At 45.1% G+C, this 14985-nt stretch overlaps 1 protein-coding gene across 1 annotated transcript; it reads right to left on the bottom strand.

Annotated features, from left to right (window-relative positions):
* Positions 1-8069: 8069 nt before the first annotated feature.
* Positions 8070-14600, bottom strand: si:ch211-284k5.2 (uncharacterized protein CFAP97D2). The gene is made up of 5 exons (XM_063477427.1): positions 14508-14600; positions 8869-8949; positions 8623-8741; positions 8338-8521; positions 8070-8159 (listed from the first exon to the last, which is right to left on the bottom strand). Exons 1-5 carry the CDS (start codon positions 14598-14600, stop codon positions 8070-8072), a joined length of 567 nt encoding a protein of 188 aa, XP_063333497.1.
* Positions 14601-14985: the final 385 nt, after the last annotated feature.

The following is a 14985-nucleotide window of genomic DNA, read 5'->3' as shown; positions in this document are numbered from 1 at the left end:
AACTCCCCGGGAGCACCGGGATAATGGATAAACAGTCAGGAATCCAACCACAGTGCTGTGCAGTTTTAAATACATATGAAAATATATGAGTCCATAAGCACACTTGATCATTTTTAATTGTTTTGTTTCAAACCTGCTAACAAAAAAAAGCTACACAAAACCTGCAGTTCCTCTCACGTCCACTTGAGGCTCCAAAAACTGTATATAAAAGATGGACATAGTCACCATGACGTCGCCTGTTTGTTTCTGTTTGTTTTCTGCTGTAAAGTTCCTGCTTGCTCACAGGGGGTCGTGTGATTGTTGAGTTTCCTCTGTATGTGTTATTGTAGGGTCTACCTTACAACACAAAGCACCTTGAGGTGATGTTGTTGTGATCTGACGCTGTATAAATAAAATTGAAGTTTATTTCTCGTCTTTATGCTAAGCTAATCACCTGCCCTGACGTGTGGGAGGAATTATTCATCTGGACCGTGACAGGAAGTTTACTTCCACATGTTGAACTTGAAGCTGAGCTTATTGTCCTTGGATGGGACGAAACTCCACAGTGTGACTGTGTCAGCACACTTTCCACTCTGTTAATCATACACGCTCACACTCACAAACGTTCCCTCCCGTCAATAAAAAGATGCTGGCACGCAGCGAGCTGGACGGCGGTGTGCTGCTGTCACTCTGACTGAAAAAACAAGTGGAAACTGGGAGTGAAAGCAGCAGAATTAAAGCGAAACAGATGGAAGAGCAGCCGAGGGTCGGTCAGTGAGCCCGGCTCCCTGCGTGACACCGATTATGTCCTGGTTCACTTTCACTCAGCCTCTGTTAGTTTCAGCTCTCGCTGCAGGAAAAGCAAACACGTCTTTAAACAGCTTATATTTATATTTCCCTGAGGATCGTACAATTATTTCTATCACACAGCAGGAATCAAATATGAGGTGAAAGATGGAGAATTTTCAGTTCTTTTTGTGTTAGTGTCCTGCATTGTTTTTATTTTTTTATAACCCATCATAATTTATGTGACATGAGGCAGCAGAGAGGAAGATTTTAAGCTTTTAGCTCAGGTAGAGAGCAGCAGGTAGAGGTGGATGTCTGTTACAAAAAGGACCGAGTGACTCTTTAACCGTGCCCCGGTCCAAACGCATTTCCTAAAAACACCTGAACATCCACACTGAAATCTGAGCCGGCCTGAGAGCGATTCTTTCCTGGGGCATTCAGACAGCTCGTGTCGGAGCCCCCGTGAGCCGGTGGGCTGCAGTTACACCCTGAGCTGCACATCGACGGTGCTCATTCAAAGCTGCAGAGGCCAAGAGTGAAGAAGAGGGCGCATCCAGTGCAGGAAATGGTTGGAAGCACATGAATCAGAAAAACGGTCGTTATATCAGATATCAGACACCAACATGCTGTTTTCAGGGTCCTGAGTCTCAGAGACAGAGACCTGCAGCCTGTGACATGTCTGTCAGAAGACTCATTTCTGGGTAAAACAGTCTGCTGGACAGCTGTCATGTTGTGTTTGTGTCCTCTGTTATGGACGTGTTGTACAAAGTTGTATTTTTCCAGTACTTAGCTGAGCTTACTGGGTGTCAGGAAATTAAAGAGCTCTGTTTAAAGGCTCGGTTCAGAGTTATGAGTCTGCTCTGTGGTTATTTCTGTGGATGAAATGATCTCAGAGCGCTTTGTCTTCTTGGCTGTGGTGTTTTCAGTCTGTATTTGTCACCCTGTTGGCAGTTCTGTGTCAGAGCTTCATGTTAATTCTGGTCTGTTTTGACCTCTCTGGTTACACTTGTGTCCCCGTCTGTGGTTTTCTGCTTCCCTATGAGCGCGCCATGAATCAAACACCTGCTTGAATGTTTGATGGACCTTCACCAACCTGTTTTTGATCATCAGGTTTTTCTCTCTTCAGTAATCAGACAGGAATGTGTACTTACGGAGAATACTTTGAAATGGAGATCAGTGTACCTTACTGAATGCTACCCATCACAGTTCAACGTCACTAAAAGCTCTTAAGCATCTTACATTAAATGGAAGTATGTTGTTTTTTTTGTTTATTAATTAGAATAAAATGATAGATTTTGTTCCAATAGAATAAAGTAGTCTGTATTTTAACAGTCTAATTCCAGACTAACTTGGTCATGATTGGCTCCTCTTACTGAAATTTACTGACAGCCATCCAATCAGGTCAGACTGCAACTTTAGCAAAATAAGTCATACTTGACATCGGGGGGAAAATGGAAGAAGGTTAACACTGTGATCTGACTCCATGGAGCAGACGTGACGATTGTCAATCTGCTGTTCTCACGCGTGATGAAGGTGCTGGGAGTGTTGGGCCCTCCTCAGGTCACAGGTGAGACCGTCTCTTGATCCTCGGGAGTGTGAATCCACACCAAAGCTGGGAGTGGATGGTGCTGTAACAGCTGCACACTCGCCTCCTCTCATTGCTCAGGTGCATTTAACACAATGTCATGTCATGATTTAGTGTAGATGTAGGTGGGTGTAAAACAGGAAACTAACTTTATTAAAGGCAAAGAAAAGTCCACAAGGAGGAAATTAAAAAACAGACGTCCAACAAGAGAGCTGTGACCTGATTTTAAACACATGGAGACAAAGAACAGAAGGAAGACGGCACAGGACTAACGAGGGGATGGGACACAGCTGATCACACAAGGGAAGTCACAATAAATGCAAAACAACAGTGACAAGTAACTATCAAAATAAAACAGGAAGTGAGAACCATAACTAAACTGGTGAACAGACATATGGATGAACTTAACCTGAGGGAGCTGACACAGAAGGATGGAACAGGAAACACAGAGGAAACGCTGATGTGGAACCTCGGCCTCCGTGGAACCTCGGCCTCCGTGGAACCTCGGCCTCCGTGGAACCTCGGCCTCCGTGGAACAGGCAATCTATGGAGACCGCACATGATTTATATGTAAGTTACAGTTTTTCTCAGTCGCTTTGGTGCTTTTTTCAGATCAGAATGAAAATTCTCAAAACCATTAGTGCAACCTCCACAACATTTAGTCATTTGTGCACATCACAGTAGCAGTGTCTCCTTCCTCTGAACAAATTGCAAATGCTCTTGGACATGTATCAGTTGCTTTCATACAATTCTCTGCCGTCGACAACATTATCATTTGCTTATGTCATGTCAGTCAAAATGAACTCTACTTTTGGATGCTGACTAGTCGTTCCCAATAAAACTAATAGTCTTCATTGCTTGAGTCATTACATACAAAACTGGTGAATTCGTTTTTCAAATGCTGTAAAGATCAAAGCAAATTTTATACCTTTTTTATTATTTTTCCTGGAAATGTCCCTGAAATTGAACAATTTCTCTCAGGTGAACTTCAGCTTTCACTGACGAGGAGGTGTGTGACATATTAGTTGTAACCAATGACAGGCCACTTGTTCACAGTCACTCATGGATCAATCTCATGAACCCTCAGTTGGCAAGCATATATGAACCGAGCAGGACATGGTGTGTACCATTTCTACAATTCTGTGACACAGAAATGGAAGGTCAGCATCGTGGAAGAGGGGTGAGGATGCGGGGGGGACAAAACAGGGGAAGAGGGAGAAGACGCCAAACACATACGCAGATCCCTAATGAAAGTAGGGCAACACTTGTTGATCATGTTGTCAATCACGGCCTCACAATGGATGAGGCTGGTCGGAGGGTGCGACCAAATGTTGGAAGAACCACTGTGAACTCAATCGTTCAAACATTTCGTAGGGAGAACAGGTATGTATAGTACTGGACAGTAATCCAACATCTCATAATATCTCATGTTTGGTGTAAATTACTGTAATTTTACTGTAATCTGCACCACAAAGGACTGAAAGACAGCCTCGCAGAGGTGGAAGAGGGCCCCCTTTTACCCCGCAGCAAGAGGAAGCCATTTGTGCAATGGTGATTGCAAACAATGCAAGAAAGTTGAAAGAAATTCAAAGCGCTGTCATAGAGGATAACAATGTATTTGGCAATATTGGATCTGTGTCAACTGCAACAACTGACAGCGTGCTCAAGAGAAAAGAAATGTGCATGAAACAATTGTACAAAGTGCCATTTGTTGGAATGATCTTACCTGAAGTGCTTTATTACTGTGCCTTATATTAATCTCATATTAATCAAAACTGCCATATAATCATATAGAAGTAGTGTTAAGTGGACACAGCCCTGAATAATAAAGGATTAGAATAGGTGTCCTTCAGTCGTAGACTCTCGCCCACTGTACTGATTCGTTTGGATGGCAACAAAGAACAGTGAAAATATCAGGATTTTATCTTTCTGAGACATTTTAATGTGGCCTGAAAGTCAGTTGGACAGTCCTTCTTTTATTAAAATAAATAAATGTAAAAAATCATTATATGTGTTCAAACTTTGTACCATAAAATCTGCATGTAAATTGTCCTGTGTTGACCTGTGATGGAATGACCCTGTTAGTAATATCTCATCATTATCACGTCGACTGCTGTAACAGAAGAAGAGCGGTCCAGTGTCTCGGTGCACTTTTGTAACCCAGGGTCCTCCTGATACTCCTTCTGTGGGCTCCTTAAACACTGCTGGCTGCTGGTTGGAGGCCCGGCTGCTCTGCATTAAGATTCAAGGCAGCGTTCCCGACAATCTGCCAATTTTGATAAACGGCTCAACATTTTCTCCAAATCCAGGACCGCTGAAGTCTACCCTCTCTTCCAGAGAGGATGAATCCGAAATGCTGACGATCTGAATGTTTTTTGTTTTTGTCAGAGATGAAAGTGAAAAGTAGGGAAATTTTGGAAATTTTCACCCTTTTTGTAGCTCAAGAAGGAAAGACGCTGAATTCAGAGCATGCAGTTAATAATAATAATAACTTTATTTATAAAGCGCTTTCAAACAAAGTGCTGTACAACTATTTGAAACTAAAAAGATAAAATAAAAGCGATACATGGCAATACAGGTTAGACGTTAAACTGTCATTATGTTGTTGTTGTTATTATTATGTTACTATGTAGATTATAAATTAAAATAACACTGCAATTAAAACTGTTGAAACAGAATCAGAAACATGTCTGGGAGATGTTTCTGATTTCACACGGACCCCCTTATCCCTACCTCCACCCACGACCGGTTCTAGGTTCCCTCCTGCACGCCCCACCACTCTAAAAATCCTATTAACGGCCCTGCAAAGGCCAGGACGTGGACAGAGAGCAGCTTCCCACGCGAAAGGCCAATTTTTAACGTTTTTATGGTCGTGGTTTCACGCTGTCAGCCGTGGTTAACGTCAGGGAAAGACTGTGGTCCGATTTAATCCAGAAGAATGGGACTTTATCAACATTTAGACAAAACCGCCTTCTTTCCATAACTTTACTTAAAGTGCTTTCATTTCCTAACCGCAGATCAGATTGTGGAATATGAATCGTGGTCACAAACATCTCTCTGACCTTTACCCAGCGACTCCTTTTACTGCCTCGGTGTAACCGCGAGAACAGCGACTCTGCTCCTCTGGGGAACATCAGGCCCGAGGTGTGATGAAGCAGGTCTGAGTGCTGCTGCTTCTGATCTTAATAAAGTGAAGTGCTGTAAAACACTGAAGCTACAGCCGCTCTCCAATAAACCAATGCCATGCTGGATTTTCAAGAAAATATGCTGCACATGCACATCTTTAGGCAGGAATATTTCAGCTCAACATTTAAAGGAGAGAGAGTCACTCAATCATTTCTGATCATTTAATGTTGCTTTTGTTGCCGGGAGAGTTGGCCGGACCTGGTTTACGGTTACAGACGCCGTTAACTGTTCCCAGATGGCCCGCAGAGGTTTAGGTCCAGCCCGGGATCGGGACAGGCGCACAGCGTAAAGGGCTTTTCCACAAACAGGTGAAGCTCTCACAGCGGCACAGAGCTTCAGCTTAACCTGGATATCTCTTTCTTATCTGGCTTCGCTCACCCTAAAATCATCGGTGAGGCTGAGACGTCTCATGGAGGTGCTTATCAGCTCGATAAATTAACCCCGGGTTTCCCACTCTGTGTGTGTCTGTGTGTGTGTGTGCGTGCGTGCGTGTGATAAGATGAAGTGTTTTTAGCTGAAAACTGCTACATGGATAACGTCTATTTGAAGCCTGAAAACACAAATCTGTCAGGGGACAGAGGTCCAGCTCATCATCCTGCATTCCTTTACAGTAAAGTGCAGACGTGTGTGCGAGACCATTTTACCCAGCTGACGTGTCTGACCGCAAATACAGAGCAAATAAATATTTTATAATAAGTCAACAAATACGAGGCTTAGGCGCCCTGGTTTGCATTATATCACTGTGTGAGCTCAGTGCGGCTCCAGCATGAGTCTGTAATCTTTTCCAGAGACGAGCTTTCTGAAATTTCCATCGCTGCTCATCGCTGAGCAGAGACGAGTGTCTGCTGCCTCCTAGTGGAGAAACCAGGGGACAAGCTGAGACGTTGTCCGGTCCATACATGACTGTCATGTATTGATATTTGACTATGTCTTAAGGTGATGACCTTTGAACCAGATGTTGTTGTCCGAGGGCGGCCCCGTTAGGTGGCTAGTTGTCAGATCGACGGTGTTCAATAAAGCCAGATAAAGACCGTGCTTTATGTCCTGATTTAATTCAGAGTGCTCTGCCTAATTTAGTAATAAGGTGGGTACACAACAATGACCTCAGCAGATATGTGCCATAATGTATAATTAATTACTCCAGGGCTGTGTTCGTGGGCTCATACACAGGTGTGGAAAAGTCGAACCCCTTCACTCCACGAGAGTGACGGTGTTAATAACAGAAGGATACCCAAAGTTCAGGATCTTTCATTTACAGTCAGCGACTCCTTCAGTTAAATATGAAAATATTTCATTCAAGTCCACCTTGGGCAGAAACTAGCAGCTAGTTAACAGTGAAGGTCAGCAGGCTGACTAAACTAACCTTCCCACCTTCACCCCTTGAAGTCCAATATCATTGCTAAATTAGTTTAAAACTAAATGATCTACTCATTAGTGAGTGAAGCCCCAAAAGCTGACTTAATAACTGAAGCTCCTTTTAACTCTGCTAGTTAGGCTCAAAATGGTTACTACTTAACTAACTCATTAATTAGGCAGAACCAAAGTATCCACTAGTTACGAGTTTTGACTTTAAAGGTGAGAGTTTAGTTCATTACAGCAAAACAAATCCAAGTAAGTAACTACTTGGAGCAATTAAGGAGCAATTAACTAGTTAAACTCTTTTTTCACTTACCAGTAAAGTAGCAAGAAAAGTAAGGCTCACTAGTTAATTAGTGAAGATCCCTAAGCTGATTGGTTAACTTGTTAGAGACTCTTTTAGTTTGATCTTTTAGATTACATACTAGTTAACCTACAGTTAACTAGTATCTTTAGTACAACTTTGAGACAAATTGTGACTTTGCTCATTAACTTGTCAAAATGCAGATCAGTTAACTGTGAAGGCAGCTATGTTAATTAGTGAGATGTCCACTTGTTGCGCTCGCACATATGAAATCTGTCCCAGGGTGCATTCCCCGTCCTTGGCTCCTTCCTTTGCTCCGTTTTGCGATTTTGTTGAACTGGTTGAAGACAGAAATCTTACTCGTCCTGTGTCTGCAGCACGTTTTCCTCATTTAAAATGTTGTGCGAGCGTGCAAAGACATTTGGACCATCTATGCTCAGCATTGCTCTCTATCAAAGCTGAAATGGCCAATCAGACACGCAGCATGTTTCTCCTCCTGACTGCTCACAGCTGCATGTGTCACATCTGCAGCTGACATAGAATCAGCACATGCTTGAAACCAGAGCAGGAAACTCCCACCAGGAACAGGGTTTTTCATACTTTGTACCATCTAGACGTTTACTTTTTAGTGCAGCTCAGAGAACATTGATGAACCTGTTTGGTGCTCAAACGGGTGCACAGCGCCACCTGCAGGTACCGTCACTAACCCTTTGGGGTAGAGTGGTAGGAAGGATGTGCAGGTACAGAAATGGACTTTTGTGTGGAACAAAGTGACCAAGCACAGTTTGTGAAGAGAGGCAGAAACGTGATCACGCTCTAACCCTTTTATTATGGGACAGGACAGATGGTTGTGTTTGTGTTTCAGGAGGTTTCTCAGTCGGTGCTGTCAGTGTTGGAGTCTCTGCAGCTCGCAGATGGCTCGCTGCTCTCCACGGCGGCAAACTTCACCTTTCTGCTCGGCCTCTGTGGACACAGAGACACCAGTGATCATCATCATCATCTACAGGGTTCCAGTATCCAGGGAACCTTGGAGTGCTGAGTGTGCACTGAAGAGGATTTTCTAAAGATTTCTTACATTCAGCATCCTTGAATGTCATGATGTATCACTACAAGGACACCTGAGCTCCCTCTGTGGACTCACCTGTTTGTCTGCTGGCCTTCTCGGGTAACGAGAAATGTTGTCCAGACGACGCTCCGTCCTCTCCCAATCATCCAACCACAGCTGGCGGTGATACTCTGACTGGCGAGATGTGATTCGCTGGTAGATGGCTTGATTCTGATGGGTGACCAACAGAAGCTCCTGCTTCCTCTTGTTCGCATTCAGACTGGAAAAGATGAGAAATCAAAAGAGAAAACATGACACAGAGGACGCTGCTGTACGGAAACCCAGATACCTGTGAACGACTTCATCATGAACACACCTTACCTCCTCAGGTGATACTGGTTCCTGTGGTCCACGAGGCCTTTGGAGGAAAAGATGTCGGCTAGTTTGGAGGCCAGGAGGTGATTGTCTCTGTCGATGACTGACAGACGCTCATCCTGCAGCTGAAGCACAAAAACAGATCTCAGTCCCTCACGAACACAAGGTTTGAGGAGATGACCATATTAGAGATATCCCCTCCCTGTGTGTGTGTGTGTGTGTGTGTGTGTGTGTGTGCGTGTGTGTGGCGACCTGCAGTTTCTTCAGCTTGATCTGGATGTGAGCTGGTGTCCTGTTGCCCTTGGTGTCCACTGCAGGCAGGGCGGAGTTCACCTGCAAAGGTAAACCCAGGTCACTGTGACTCACCGGTTTATAGTTTTGTTTTCTGTATTTATTGTGAAGGATAATAAAACCAGTTTTATTGGCACATCATCCTGGGGAGATGTAGGTGTATATTTCCCTATACTGGGTTTTGTGTTTTCCTTTTTTCTTTAGAGTCTTTAATTCTGTCATCGTTCTGGTTTTCCTTGTTTAGACTTGTTATCAGAGTCCTCTCTTCTTGCTCACGACCTGGTTTCTCTTCATAGTCATTCATATTTAATTCCTGCCTCCTGTGACTCGTTGTTAAGTCTCCGTCTCTGTGGTTGATGTTCTTGTGTTTTGGTTGTCAGTAGGTCCTTTATCTTGTACTCTGTGTTTAGTTTTACTTCCCGCTCGTCTCGTTGTTCTCTCTCCCTGGTTACCTCACGCGTGTTTAACCCCTCGGCCTGCTGTGTTCTGTTTCTCCGTGTTACTGGAGTTTTGTCTGCTTCTGTTCAGAGATGTCTTCTATCATTTCTATAATCTAACACATTAGTGTTAACTTTTGTCAGAAGCCTCTGCATCATCTCTCAGATTGAAGCTCTGTAAAATAAAAGCTGTGGCCTGTGGCCCCACCTCCTCCATCCAAGTTTCTGATTAATGTGTCATCTACATTTTAGCTGTTTTTGGTTGAAAATGTGAAGGTCAGTTTTTTTTTGTTTTTTTTTTTTTGTTTTTTTAAACCTGTCCCGTTTGGTTCTTTTGCCATCAGAATTATTGTCTAAAGGCGAAGAAAGATGCCCAACGGATTTACTTTACCAAATGGACCATCCCAGCCTTGCCGTAATGGTCCATTTGATTTACCTTTTATTGTTTATTTTATTTTTTTTTTTTTACTTGCTAGATACGGGACAGGGGAAAAGAAAAGGGAGAAAGAAAGAGGGGGGAAAAAACAAAACAAAACAACAACAAAAAAAAAACAGCTGAGAAGAGGGACGGGGATAAAGGGCAAAAAACAAAAACCAACAAAATAAGCAGACAAAAAATACATATATCGATCACCTGGATCACCTGTTGAGAAAGAAAAAAGAAAACAAGCAGAAGAAAACGAGAGTAATAGAATAAACAACATCACAATGATATATGGGAATATAACACTACATACTTAATATTAAACATTATTGTGCAGCACGTAAGATCGACAGCGCACAGTGTGCTTTGAGGTAGGAGCCAAAAAGGGTGTAGTTTGTGTGTGTGATCACCTGTGTGTACACCTGTGAGCATGAACGCGCTTGTATTTAAAAGGTTCCTTAATGTAATGATCTGCTAGAGGGTGTGGGGGGCCACAGTCCCATCCTCCAGGGCATGAAGCAGGTATGGAGGAGATCAAAACTCCAGACATCCAGAGGCCCCCAGAACACAAGAGACCAAGGAAGACCAACAGAGGGGCAGCCGCGCCACTGTCCCAGAAAGAGCTGAGGAGAGTCCCAGATGAGGGATCACTCAGCAGCCGCGGAGCAGAAGCCAGGGGGGGTTGCAGTGACGTGCCCGTGAGCTCCGCCGGCAGCCAGCTGTGCCTGAGTGACCGAGCCCCAGGCCGAGAGGCCGAGGGCACCCCACCCCCGAAGTGGCCCGAGCGAGCCCCAGGTTCCAGGCCCGGATAAGCAGCCACCAAGGAGTGAGCCGGTGTGTACCCGGACGCCCACCCCCGGACACAAAGAACCACCAACGCATCGATGTCTGAGGGCGTCTGCCACCGGCAGGTGAAGTGGTGGGGGGAGATATGCCTCCAAACCTTGGAGGGCCTGAGATGTCCCCAGAGAGGTGGCGTCTGATACCCAACCTGACATATAGACACAGACATACAGGCACACTCAAATACAAACATCCATTCCCACCCTCATACTCTCATAGGCAATTACTCCACACTCAACCAACGTGGAGACAGACATAAAGAGACGCTGTACACACAATCACACTCCCCAAGCGTACTCTAAGAACCGGGTCTAGGTACCCTTGCCCCTGGAGGGGGAAACTGCACCCAGACCCAGGTGGTGTTACCCTTTTCCCTGCAGTGGGGAGAAGCAGACTGCCCCGACTCCGCAGCAGCAGGGAGGCCCCACACACCAGACCCCAGTCGGACGGCCAACTCCTCCTCCTAGCCCCCCCGCTCCAGCAGGCCGCAGAGACCGGGGGTGTAAGAAGACTCCAAACCTCCCTCTACCCGCTCATATGTAGTGTTGATGTATATGTGTTCTAAGGTGCAATTAAAACCCAGGAGGGCATGGAGCTACCTGCCAGAGAGCAGCAGGTAAGCGCATAGCCCCTCCTGATAGCCCTCAATGTCTACGTGTATTTAAAATTGAGAGGTAGGCAACGACGCCAGGGGTGAGGTGTACACCCTGATGGTAATTTGGAGTCCGTGTTGTGAGCCCACCCCCAAGATCCTATATGTATGTGTTATGAGAGTGTGAGTAATGTGAATGTCTAAGTTGTGAGATAAAATTGAGGCAGAGGCAGCCAGAAGGGGACAGAGGGGGGGGGATGCCTCCTCTGCACCCTGGTGACACACCCCTACCCCAAGGCCCTGCATGTGTGGGTGATTGTGGTGGAGCGGGAAGAGGGAGGCAGCTGGAGATGGGGAGGGAAGAAAGGGAGGGGCAAGTGACCCCTCCCTGGGGCCAGCTCCCCCGCTGACCCCAGTAGGCACCCCCATGCTCTGCAACCCGCCAGGGAAAGGGGGCCCAGGCCCATCCGGACCAGGGCCCAGTGCAGCAGCGCCGCCCGGCCCCACAGAACCCGGGACAGCCCACCCGACCCCACTACAGAGAAAACTGCACCCACCCCATCATCCACTCAACTTCCAGACTACACAAAACAATAGACGCCCAGGCTGAGATCTTCCTCCACCTCTCCTATATCTCCCCCTCCTGCAGAGAGAATTCCTGAGGAGAGGAAAGCTCCTGCAAGATGTGACAACCTCCCCCACCAGTTGAAGAGTCCCCCAGGTGGCTCGATGCACCGGCGGCGCCCTGCGCCAGGACTGGGCCCCCATATACCCACCCGCCCACAACCCCAGCAACACACCAACCAGGACCCGAGCCCCCGAGGCCCGGCCAGGGCCCCAGCCCAGAGACGGAGCGCCCCCAGAACCTCACGCCTGTCCCAGACCCACCCAGGGGCAGCCAGGCTACCAGGTCAGTAACCCACGTCCGTCAGCACAGACCCTCCCTTAGCCCGCACGCAGCCACGAGGAAACCGTCACCTAAGAGCCAACAGAGCCCTTAATTGGCCATGACCGCTACCCCGGGTTGAGCCCCCCAAGGAAGATGCTCCTGGGGAACCCCCCGACGCCCTAAGCCTGTCCCTACCCCCACACCAATCACAACAGTGAAGGTGGGACCAAACTATGACCCCCCACCCCCACTAGGTGATGGAGCTGATCAAAGGAGCCCAGAGCAATTGATCTGATGTGGTGGCAGAGGCTGTATCAAGACTAATGTAATCTAATAGATAATTTCTATACTGGTTAGAATTAAGATTATTTTTATTTTTCCAGTTCATGAGGACTGTTTTCTTGGCTATGCATAGGGCAGTGAAAACCATGTGGGCTATATTCTTTTCTGAAGTGACATTATCTAAGCTGCCCAACAAACACACTAAAGGGGAAGTTGGAATGTTACATTTCAGACACTTCGATAAGTCTTCACATATCTCACACCAAAACTTCTGAACTGGTGGACAGAACCAAAGAGCGTGGATATAATTGTCCAGTGAATTGGTTTGGCAGTGTGAGCAGTTGTTGGTAGATGTAAAGCCCATCTTGAACATCCGATGACCTGTATAGTGCACTCTATGTAGTATTTTGTATTGAATTAATTGAAGACTGGGATTTCTAATTAGATGAAAGGTTTTTAAGCAAATCTGAGACCAGAAGTTTTGGTCTAAGTTAACTGATAAATCCGCTTCCCATTTTGCAATAGGAAGTGATATTGATTCATCTATTTTAGAAAGCATTCTGTATATTTTGGATAGTAATTTGGGGGTTTTAAGAGTAAGAAATTGAACCACACTTGGTGGTGTTTGTAGTTCAACTTGACCCGGTTTAAATTTCTTTTTTACTATGGATTTAATTTGTTGATATTCTAAAAATCTTTTCTTGTTGATCCCATATTGTGTAACTAGTCTGTCAAATGAAATAAATTCTGTTCCTTCTAGTATATGTTCTAAATATTTGATTCCTTTACCACTCCAATCTGAAAAGTTTATCATATTATTGTTTTGTAATATGTCAGGGTTGTTCCAGATAGGTGTACGTTTGCATGGGATTAATGAAGACTCTGTCAACTTCAGAAACTCCCACCATGCTGTCAGAGAAGAGCTAATGTTGACGCTTTTGAAGCATTCATGTCGTTAAATGTTTGAGCTGATAAATGGTAGATCTGAAATCTCTAGATTATTGCAAAGTGCTTGTTCTACATCTAGCCAAGGTTCATCTAAGAGGGTATGTTTTAGCCATCCTGAGATAAACTGAAGCCTGTTGGCTAAGAAGTAGTGCTGAAAGTTAGGTAGTTCTAATCCTCCTTTATCCTTGGTCTTTTGTAGTGTTTTTAAGCTTATACGTGGGGGCTTATTTTTCCAAAGGAATTTGGACATATATGAATCTAGAGATCTGAACCAATCTTGTGGCGGTTTAGTTGGGATCATTGAGAATAAATAATTTATTTTTGGTAAGACCATCATTTTTATAGTGGCAACCCTTCCCATGAGTGATATGGGTAGACATTTCCACCTAGCCAGATCGCCTTCTACTTTCTTTAAAAGTGGGATATAGTTTAATTTAGTTAGATCTGCAAGCTTGGGAGAAACATTAATACCTAAATATTTTATATTTCCCGATTGCAGTGGAGTAGAAGAGGAATTATGAAAGGAGCAATTAATCGGAAGGACTGTAGATTTTGACCAGTTAATTGAGTAATCTGATATTCTTGCAAAAGAGTTTATCAATTCAATCACCCCAGAGATATTGGTTTGTGAATTTTGGAGAAAGAGTAGCACATCATCCGCATAAAGGTTGATTTTATGTTCCACGTTCTTGCATTTTATGCCCTTAATTACTGAATTCTGTCTGTGAAGGTCAGTTGATACGAGCTAATATTATGATAGTAACATGTGCAGACATTTAATGTCAATTAGAAAACTATACTAATCAATTTTCACTTTGCACCAAAACCAACTCCGTTAATGAGCAAGCAGTTCCTGCAGTTCCCCTAATGTCCAGCAGGGGCTCCACACTGAGTCAGTCCCCATAGACTTTTATGTTGAAACTTTACAGCAGGAATAAACGTGTTTACAGCCTGATACCGAGCCTTAGCTTGGCCTCTAATCTAAACCAGTTTCCACCCGTCCTTCATTATCACCTCCATCTGTAGCTCCTTCAGTCCCACCTCACCTGAATCCAGCTCTGATGGAAAACCAGCAGCCCTGTGTGTACCAGTGGCACCTTCCACCATTCATTCTCCACCCTCCAGCCTCCACCACCGTTCATCCTCCACCCTTCAGCCTCACCACCGTTCATCCTCCAGGCTTACCTTCCTGCGGTGGTTTTCGTAGTTTATCTGGTCCCATCGCTGCTGCAGGTAACGGTTGGTGACGGGTTTCAGAGGCTGGTATGACTTGTGCATGTTTCTCAACTGGTGATAGCCTGCAGCTCTATTACATCCATCCACCTCAGCAGGAGGTGTGTGTGTGTGTGTGTGTGTGTGTGTGTGTGTGTGTGTGTGTGTGTGTGTGTGTGTGTGTGTGTGTGTGTGTGTGTGTGTGTTTGCAGCCCTTGCAGGTTGTCACCATGGAGATGTACCCCTTTGTGCCATTGCAGCCAGGTACGTTTCCTATTAATTATTACTGAGCTTATTCTTGAAACTATGCTGAGCACACACACACACACACACACACCTGAGATGACCATGTTTACTTACACCAGCTGAGTTGTCTTTTAACTTTGTGTCTGTTGCACATCGTGCACGTGTGTCTGAAAACACATCACGCTTTTGCATTTTGTTTATGCTT

This window comes from Pelmatolapia mariae, linkage group LG7 (assembly GCF_036321145.2).
Source record: "Pelmatolapia mariae isolate MD_Pm_ZW linkage group LG7, Pm_UMD_F_2, whole genome shotgun sequence".
Lineage (NCBI taxonomy): Eukaryota > Metazoa > Chordata > Actinopteri > Cichliformes > Cichlidae > Pelmatolapia > Pelmatolapia mariae.
This window is presented reverse-complemented; position numbering and strand designations above follow the sequence as displayed.

Bases quoted from the DNA above. Each gene is read 5' to 3' on its own strand.
- si:ch211-284k5.2 (XM_063477427.1), bottom strand. From the start codon at position 14,600: ATGCACAAGTCATACCAGCCTCTGAAACCCGTCACCAACCGTTACCTG. The intron at 8,522-8,622 runs GTAAGGTGTGTT...CATCTTTTCCAG, and splicing joins AACCAGTATCACCTGAGGAG to TCTGAATGCGAACAAGAGGA. The intron at 8,160-8,337 runs GTGAGTCCACAG...CTGTGTCCACAG, and splicing joins GAAGGCCAGCAGACAAACAG to AGGCCGAGCAGAAAGGTGAA.